This window comes from Lampetra fluviatilis, chromosome 21 (genome assembly GCF_964198595.1).
Source record: "Lampetra fluviatilis chromosome 21, kcLamFluv1.1, whole genome shotgun sequence".
In the NCBI taxonomy this organism is placed as follows: Eukaryota; Metazoa; Chordata; class Hyperoartia; order Petromyzontiformes; family Petromyzontidae; genus Lampetra; species Lampetra fluviatilis.
Window position 1 is genome coordinate 6644360 of NC_136295.1, and position 9396 is coordinate 6653755.

Below are 9396 nucleotides of genomic sequence, written 5' to 3' on the forward strand. Positions count from 1 at the left end.
ACTTTGAGCTAAAGTGCTCTATAAATATAAAATAAGAGTCAATTACCTAAGACAAATTTAAATTACGAATGTTTTTTGTAATGTGCTATTTTTCCCTATGTACAAACATGTCCAACAAACTCGTCAAAACTATGCATTTGCATTTAAATCCTGTGTGCACTATTCACGCGTATAAAGCATAGGCTAATTAACACCAAGAAGTTTCCGAAAACACTGATAGCCACATTGTTCTAATGCCCGTTCTCTCCCAAAAATTCCAGACATGACGTGTCAACCTGTTCTGGTAAACGGCAAGAGCACGCCAATCAGCGCCGAAGGCTGCATTAGCCACGAGTTCGTGGACGTGATGGAGTGCGCGGGTACCTGCTCGGCCACCACCCTCTACTCTGCCGAGACTGACACTTTCGACCGCCGCTGCGGTTGCTGCGCTCCCGCCCTGACAGAGAAGCGCTCGGTGCAGCTCTTCTGTCCCAATGGCAGCCAAAAGGCGCACAGTTACACTTATGTGCAGTCGTGCTCCTGCCAATACAGCCAATGCCCCGAGTGAAAACAAAAAGTGTGACCCGACCGAACGGACTAAACGGACCGACCACAGACCTGATATTAGTGTGTCACATGTATGTAGTGTCAACGCTAATAAAATATTAGATGAATTTTAAATAGTAAAATGACAGTTTTAAGTCCACGTAGATGTACTGATATAAAACAGTTGCACATCATTACAAATGTTGCTTTTAGTGTAATTGTATGTAGTGTTCCAAATTACAAAAAATAAACGATATCCAGCATTGTTGCAACAAAATACTTGGTTCTTGAATGTTTATTGTCTATGTGTTCACTCTTAATTACATATTATAAACGACAACCGAAAAGATGAGAAAACATTTTAAGACGCGGCAGAGAAAACATGATGAATATAGCACTGCAAGACATCAGGGGCTAAACACAGGATTATCTGTCATTCGTCAAAAGCTTAGGCCCTCTGACAAAGGAGAGATAAGCTGAGAGTTTCAGCTCCTGACTAATGACAGAGAAGACTGTGTTTGGCCCGTCAGAAATGTGTACAGCAAACTTTTACCATCTTTTCTCACCTCAGACCAGCGTTTCCCACTGCAGAGGCATTTTGCACTATTTTCATAACACTAAAATATGTAGTAGAATTATTTATGCATTCAAGGGGATATTAAGAAATACCATTGTCTCCTTGATAACATGTTTTAAAAACATGTTAGTTTTTTGTTTCAATGCATATACCCTTTATTTCTGATCAATTGGAGCATGGCAATTGGTCATAATTATAGATGGCTTTTATAATTGTCAATTCACTGCTGGATAAACACCTCCGCACACCATGTCAGTCATAGGGGTTGTTTGATAATACGTCACCGCACTAGTCAGCACAGGTTGGTGAAAGGGAGCCCAGGATAGGTTCATATATCACTTATTATTGATGTTAATAGTCGTCGGGATTTCAACTTAGGTTGTTGGATGCATACCAGAGTGCACTAACTCCAAATCAAACTTAAAAATGCAATGGAGGTATTTGCCTTCGTAGGGTTTCAGGCTAAAAGGTCAAATCAGAGTTGTTTCCTCAAAGCCAAAATTATCTCGGAAATATCTCCACATCCCAAATAGTTAAATTAGACTTAAGAAGATTTGCACATTCACAGCGCTGTTAAAACAGAGATGGTTCTAATATGTACCATACCATTTAAGAATCAACATACCACAGTCGTTTCATAGTGAAATATTTGACACAAAAAAGCACTGTTTTAAAAGTACACCTTTTTTATCTAAAGCCTTTATGCTGGTTTTACAAAAGTATTAATACCGCACAGCTAGTATATGACGACACCAAAGTTATATTGGGTGATAATCTTGGCACTGGAATCTTCCACATGGTTGAGTAATTATGTTCTTGATCATGGAAACAAAAGGCAACGATGTTACGCCTCATTAGATATAAGACTTCAACTTTCACCATGATTATAACCATGATTATATAATCATGATTATAATCATGGTGAAAGTAAGGCTTGGAACAGCCTTGTCGCAGTGGTTCATGGCTTCCTGGGCAATCACAAGGTCGAAAACTATGTGGAGCTTGTAAAAAAGGTGTCAGTTTTGTTGCCAGATAAAAAACCAATTATCATATATGGAGCTGGTTGAGACTCTAGTGAAGAACTACGGCACAATGGGCTATAGGATGTCCCTCAAAGTCCATATCCTTGATGCTCATCTTGATCAATTCAAGAAGAACATGGAAGCGTACTCAGATGAGCAACGTGAGCGTTTCCACCAGGATATACTGGACTTGGAACGCCACTACCAAGGACGGTAAAACGAGAACATGATGGGAGACTACATTTGGGGGCTGATTTGTGAAAGTGATTTACAGTATAATCGTAAATCTCGAAAAACTACTCACTACTAAATCTTTTGCAGTCATTTTTGTATTACTTTAGTATAAATACATGTACATTTTTATTCATGTTGTTATTTTCTGACTTTATGTGAACGAAAAGACACAAATTCGCCCGTTTTCTCATTGAAAATAGGTCAATTTCAAAATATCACTGTCCTGGTCACAAAAGCAAAGTTTGTGTGGAATAATAGCCATTTTCTATACTTTTTAGGCATAAGCAATTACGAAATAACACTTACTACCCAGGAACACAAATTGTGTTACATAGTGTTATTAAGCGCCCGGAGCTTATTGTGCTAAAACAGTTTTTTGAAAGATACCTATATGAAAACGATTTCTAACTACAACACCACATTTCAAAGAACATTTTTTATTCAAAAATTTGACAACAAAAATACGTTGTGAATAAGAAAACAAACATGGTCTTTCAACTAACAAAATGGCGTAATTTTGCATTCAGTTGTTTTTCTTTGGAAAGTAATTCTCCACTATGCTTCTTAAAGGCTTCAAACTCCTGTAGAAATAAGGATAAATGTTGCACAACATGAGTCACATTTTCTAATGTTGTCTTAATCAAGTATGACATTCCAACACCAAGTTAACCAAACAAGTCTAGAGTAACTGATAAAAAATAACAATCTGAATTCAATATTAATAACGGATATTGCATTATCGAAATGCATTGACAGTGTTCTGAATTTGTCAAATACCAGGGCATCTAATAAAAAAAGCTGAGATTTGGCAAGAACAGCATACCTTTTGCAGTCTGTCAAACGCCTGTGCAGAGTTGTCCAGCTTCCCCCTCAATGCCCTCACCTGCAGTTCAGCATTCACCGCCTCCACATCCCGCTCAAACCTACCACCACGTGACCAATGGCTTTCACTGCGATGACATCTCTTTCCAGTTCCTAACACGAACCAAAACTAAGAACGGTCAAACCAAATGCACTGTCCCTAAGCTCTAACAAACGTAGGGTGGTGCTCAGCTATACAGGCAGGCCAGAGTCGGTGGTGGAAATGGCACATTACTATGGCAGGGAGTGACAATTCAAAGGGAAACTATAGATTTTAATGACCACAAAAGCTGAAGTTTAGCTCACATACGTTTGAAATCAAGGATACAAAATTTTATTGGAAAACTACATGTGTTTATAAAGTCTTCCCCATCCACATATGTTGGACTAGCAATAAAATGCAAATGTAATTGCTCTTGACAAACCACAGCTTTACAGTGTTGTATGTACGTACCCACCTTTCCTCTGCAGACCTCCTTGCATCCTCCGATTTCCTCAGCTTATGCTCGAGCAGCTGTATGTCCTTCTGTCTTTCCTGCATTGAGTCAATATTTGTCACAGTGTATTTGACACCAAATTGGAGTGGGAAAGATTTAGCTCTCCGACGTTGTATTGGCATGATGTCAGGGAGTTTCAATTCAGATTGCAGCCCGAAACATCAAACTTAATGCTAAGCAACACGTGGTATACCCCAAAAACATATCTCAGTGCCATATAGCACAACTGCGAAAACCTATGAAGTCGTGTGAATACATTTTTAACACGACAAAATCCCACGAATGGGAGTGAACGGACGCTTGGGAACTTGACAGTGAATGGAATCAGGGAAAAGTGTGGCACTGTTTGAACATATACCCTGCAAGTGATCTTCCGATCTACAAAATAAAGGCTCTATCCGCGTCGCTGCTGGGCATTATTAGTCAAGGCCCACTGCTTGTACAAGCTAAAGGAGACATTATTTTGCATTCATGCTTCCCTCATCGTTTTCTTTACCACACCCAAGAGGATGTCTACCACGAAGATGGAGTGATCACATCAGCTCCTGTGAAGATGCTGCATGGATTGTTGCATGACCACGATAGGTGGCGGAGATTTGGGAAGGCCTTCATCTCATAGTAGATGGATCACAGGTGATGATAATTATGATGAATTGCACGCAAACCTGCAAGAGTCGGCCTCTCTGCATTGTAAGCTCTAACAGTTCCTGTTTTTCCCGAGCCAGGTCGTCCACCTGTTTCTTCAAGCTCTTTTGCTCGGCTGCCCACCCACTTTTCTCAGCCAGTGTAAGAGCCTCAGTCTCTAGGGACCCAAAGCCACACAACAGTAAACAAATGGAGTATATTATATACATAAGAATTATAATCACAATTGATGCACGTTCCGAAAAAGCAAAAATACACTTCCTATACCACTGAAAGCACCCTTGTTATAATTTTGATGACAGAAATTTCTAAATAAGCGACGTCTAGCTAAATAAAAATTCGTGCTTTACAACACTGGTTATTATGTTATGAAATGCATTACCAGCAATTTTTGTCTCCAATTCTTTCAGCTTCTTTTTTAGGGATTCTGTCTCTTGTGCATGTGTTTTTTCAACATATTCCAAGCGGATTTTAAATTCATTTTCCTTTTTATAATAATTCTTTGCCTTCTGACTGAAACACATCACAGACACCACTCAAAAATGCATTAAACTGACAAATAATGATATTATACAGGTTCTAACAAAAACACATTTCCAGTTTTTCAATTCAAAGAGCTCTCACCTAATATCAAACAATAATTTCATTCATGTATGTACTACACCATTTAAGTACGCTAAAACTTGATATCCAGTCATTGTTATGCTATTGTACACCTTTCAACCTTAAAATCCAACACCAGTGTAAAATCCACATCAAAAAGTGACCTCATGTGTTACCTCTTGAGAGTGCCCTTTGATTCAGAAAATAGGGAATAAAGTAGAACCCCTCTTAACGACCACTCCTGTTACTCTTAACGACCACTTCTGTTAACGACTAATCGCTTAACAACGGGCCTCCATAGAGCCCAATGTGTAGTGTATAGTGTAGTGTATAGTAGTGTATCACAGTGTATAGTAGTGTAGTGTATAGTAATGTAGAATAGAACCCCTCTTAACGACCACTCCTGGTAACGACGGGCCTCCATAAAGCCCAATGTGTCCGCTTACCCACCATTGCCCTGTTAACGACAGGCTGTTGTAGGTACAGTAAATATGAATTAATGCATTGATAACCATGTTTCTTTTAATGTGTTTATAATGTTAATAGTATCTATATGTATTCATATCCATTGTTAAAAAAAATACTTTAGGTGAAAGGAGTAACTTTCGATGCTATCGGAACGAATTAACCCTTTAATATGTATTTCCTATACTCGCTTAACGACCAGTTATGTGGAACCAATTACCTTCGTTAAGAGGGGTTCTACTGTATATTAGGGGTGGGAAGATTTACCACATGCAGTGATTCCAAGAATAATCGTGATTCAAACATTGATTATTTTTTAACACTGCGGTGGCTGATGTCAAACCATTATATACAATCTATACAAATAAAAAAATATATTAATTCTTACATATGCGATTTGACGTATCGAATAAATGAAAAATCAATTGATCAATGGTATCATGCCAGCCCTAGGGTATATAATATGAATAGACATGTATGTGGAATGAGCTTACAGAAGCAGGGCAGCAGTACAACATTCTACAAGATGGGTTACACATTTTTAAAGTGCAGATTCAGCACTTTAAAAGCTTTCAAGCCTTTCCACCTGCATAGTTGTTCCTGTTCAGAGCACTCTGTCTGCAATGCTTGCAAATCCTGTGCGAGTTTAGTGATGATCGTGTCTCTTTCCTCAATGGAAGCAGAAAAAAGATCCTCATTTTCACGTCTCAACTGTGCATTCTCTTCCCGCAGATCCATGTTCTGCTTCTTGTGTTCATCCTGTTAGAGGTTACAAGTTGTTGTATTTTAACTCCCATAAATGTAATGTCGAAGAAATGTTATCCTATCAAATACTAGAAATTTGATTTGTTCATACAGGAATAGCTATACTCTTAGTTCTTTCGGTAAAGTCACTGGTATAAACATGGACTTTTTCGTTCTTTTCTATCATGTGTATCAACAGGTGCTTGTACATACACATGTCCACGTACACTTGCACCCCACACTCTCTTTTGGCCCCCCCTCCCCCTTCTCCGACCAATACGTTAGCATGTGCAACAATAGTTACTTGCGCACAACCACTTCCACGTCGCCGACTCTCGCGTACCACTTCGTGCATCCTTTTGGCCCCGCCCCCCTCCCCCTCCCGATACGTTCTACGTAGCACTTTGTGCCTTCTTTTAGCCCCGCCCCCCTCCCTTCCGATACGTTCCATTCATTGGCTACCACATTCTGATGAGCTCCCCCCCCCCCTCTCCTCCCCCCTCAACTTGCTTTTAAGGGCTTACATCTTGAATCCTTGCCTCACTTGATGCAGCAAATCTGGCTGTGACGGTCACACCTGATGACGGAGACTTGTGTTGCCTCCGAAACGTCGTGATTTTTATTGTTTTATTTTTATTAATTTCATTTTTTACCTCCGTGACTTTACCGAAAGAACTAAGAGAATGAATCCTTGCAGTCACGAAAGCTTCAAATCTAGAACAGGAATAGCTGTTGAATTTTCAAAAGACTGAAAATATATTTATAAATGCAATCAACAATTACAGTATTTATAGCTTTAGAGTACAATATCACTATCCTTGTTCCAGTAATATGTAATGCTGAACACACCTTGAATGTGATCATTTCCTGGTGGTTGGAGGCCAGCTCCATGAAGCGTTGCTCTAGCAGGCTGCAACGCTTGTCTGCCACGTCCCTTGCTCTCTCCAGCTCACCACTTCTGCACTCTAGGACCTGGCCGAACATGGGGTACATATACAATGTTGTTCACAAGCATACATAGTGAAATTTATATCAGCTGCTGTTTGCAGAGTTTCACATTTATTGTCTCATACATTAATACTAAGCTCTAGGAGCTAATAGTCCCGGTGAGATGTGAAAAGAACACATGAATAGCAGACACCAATGATATGTAATACACAGTGAACATCAAATTTAATACAACTGGGAGGTACATTTCTTAATCGAATTAGCATTTATTGAACATTCAGTTACAAATCATGGAAATAACATATTACCTATCTTGGATGGTGGTCAGAGGTCGCAACCGGGTACCCGATACCCGTACCCTACACGATACCCGGCTACCCGTACCCGGCCGGGTACGGGTAGCCGTTTGCGACCCTGGTGCGGCCGGGTACAGGTAAGGAATCAAAACCCGTTTGCGACCTCTGATGCTGGTATAATGTATGATCAGTACCAAAAGCCAAAAACCTATATATTCCATGTCCAGTATTGCCATCTGGTTGTTTTTTTTCTACAGTAGCTCTTGCCCATTCTGCACCAGGACATCCAACTTGGGTATTCAGGAGGTTAAAATATTTACAGCTTAAGACATTACGGGTAATTCTATAAATATGGCCATGACGTGCCAATTAATATTTGGCATTCATAAAAAAATATTCCATTTTAAAAAAAGGGTTGAGGTTCAACACTAAACTATCAAGCCCAAAACTCAGACAAATAAGCAAAGATACCAGACAATAGAAGGCTGCAAAATTACCTGACATCGGGCTAAGGTATCATCGGCACGACGCTTGAGGATAGAGATGAGGTGAGACTGCTCCTCGATTCTTGACCGGAGTAGGGCACACTGCTCTCCATCTTCCTGTGGTCCCCGATGAAGCTGCATCAGCGGAGGAGCCACTGCAGCCAAGGACGAGGAGGCAGGGATCTGCTGCAGCTCCAGAAACAACAGCTGCCAGCTCACGATGATGCATATGCAGCATGTTGAAGTGCATACTCTTAGGTTTTTCGGTAAAGTCACGTAGGTAAAAAATAAAAAGTAATAGAAATAATAATAGAAATAAAATAAAATAAAAATGTTTTATTTTATTTCTATTATTATTTCTCTTATTTTATTATTTATTTATTTTCCTACGTGACTTTGCCGAAAAACCTTAGGAGTATGAATCCTTGCAGTCACGAAAGCTTCAAATCTAGAAATATGTTGAAGTGCATTTGTACACTTTCATCCAAAAATGGACTAAAACATTTTCAACATATCATAATCAAAGAGCACTCTGCTAATGGTCAATATAAAAAAAACTCAGTATACTATATTTCAGATGGGATATAAGCATTAACATTTAACAATATATCTGTACATTTATTCGGAAAAAATTATTGTGCTCGCAATGCAGTTCTTGAATGTGCATGAGAATCGATTATCGACAAATTCGACTCGCCACGTGCAATGAATGATCTTGGCTCTTACACCGCCTCTCTCGTGTAGTGTTGTGTTTGTTTGTTTATTGTATTCCTTACAGGTAAGCAACTTGTAAGAGTGCTGAAGTGTAACTGACCGGGCGGCTGACGCTGCCTCCGTGTTCGCTCTCGACTCTCCCCTCGCCACATCGCCGCCTGCCCCGTGGGGACGCCATGGGGCGTGGTGAGTGGGGGTGGTGTGTGTGGTGGTGTTGTGTGTGGTGTGTGGGGGTGGTGGTGTGGTGTGTGGGGGTGGTGTGGGTGGTGTGTGGGGGTGGTGTGTGTGGTGGTGTTGTGTGTGGTGTGTGGGGGTGGTGGTGTGGTGTGTGGGGGTGGTGTGGGTGGTGTGTGTGGTGTGTGGGGGTGGTGTGTGTGGTGTGTGGGGGTGGTGTGTGTGGTGTTGTGTGTGGTGTGTGGGGGTGGAGTGTGTGGTGTTGTGTGTGGTGTGTGGGGGTGGTGTGTGTGGTGTGGTGTTGTGTGTGGTGTGTGGGGGTGGTGATGTGGTGGGGTGTGTGGGGGTGGTGGTGTGGTGGTGTTGTGGTGTGTGGTGTGGTGGTGTTGTGTGGGGGTGTTGTGGTGGTATCGTTGTGGTGTGCTGTGTGGTGTTGTTGGTGTGTGGCGTGGTGTGTGGTGTCGTTGTGGCGTCGTTGTGGCGGTGTTGTGTGTGTGGTGTTGTTGTGTGTGGTGTTGTTGTGTGTGGTGTTGTTGTGTGTGGTGTTGTTGTGTGTGGTGTTGTGTGGTGTTGTTGTGTGTGGCGTGATGTGTGGTGGTGTTGTGT

The 9396-nt window shown here is 41.0% G+C and overlaps 1 protein-coding gene across 5 annotated transcripts; it reads right to left on the reverse strand.

Moving 5' to 3' along the window:
* Positions 1 to 804: 804 nt before the first annotated feature.
* CCDC89 (coiled-coil domain containing 89) lies at positions 805 to 8851 on the reverse strand. Of its 5 annotated transcripts, none has more exons than XM_078865954.1 (9): positions 8717 to 8851; positions 7915 to 8088; positions 7023 to 7145; positions 6016 to 6188; positions 4744 to 4874; positions 4382 to 4518; positions 3678 to 3754; positions 3182 to 3281; positions 805 to 2939 (listed from the first exon to the last, which is right to left on the reverse strand). In XM_078865954.1, the coding sequence occupies exons 1-9, from the start codon at positions 8792 to 8794 to the stop codon at positions 2853 to 2855; spliced, it is 1080 nt and encodes a 359-aa protein (XP_078722080.1). In that variant the 5' UTR covers positions 8795 to 8851; the 3' UTR covers positions 805 to 2852. The 5 variants fall into 5 exon arrangements, with proteins under 5 accessions (XP_078722080.1, XP_078722077.1, XP_078722079.1 ...); XM_078865951.1 differs by having other exon boundaries at positions 7915 to 8057; positions 8717 to 8834; XM_078865953.1 differs by having other exon boundaries at positions 7915 to 8094; positions 8717 to 8820.
* Positions 8852 to 9396: the final 545 nt, after the last annotated feature.

Excerpts from the sequence above, each read along its gene's own strand:
- CCDC89 (XM_078865952.1), bottom strand. The coding sequence starts at position 8,794 with ATGGCGTCCCCACGGGGCAGGCGGCGATGTGGCGAGGGGAGAGTCGAG. Across the intron at positions 8,110-8,716 it reads GAGGCAGCGTCAGCCGCCCG|CTGTTGTTTCTGGAGCTGCA; the intron begins GTCAGTTACACT and ends GTGAGCTGGCAG. Across the intron at positions 3,755-4,381 it reads AGAGAGGCCGACTCTTGCAG|GAAAGACAGAAGGACATACA; the intron begins GTTTGCGTGCAA and ends GACTCAATGCAG.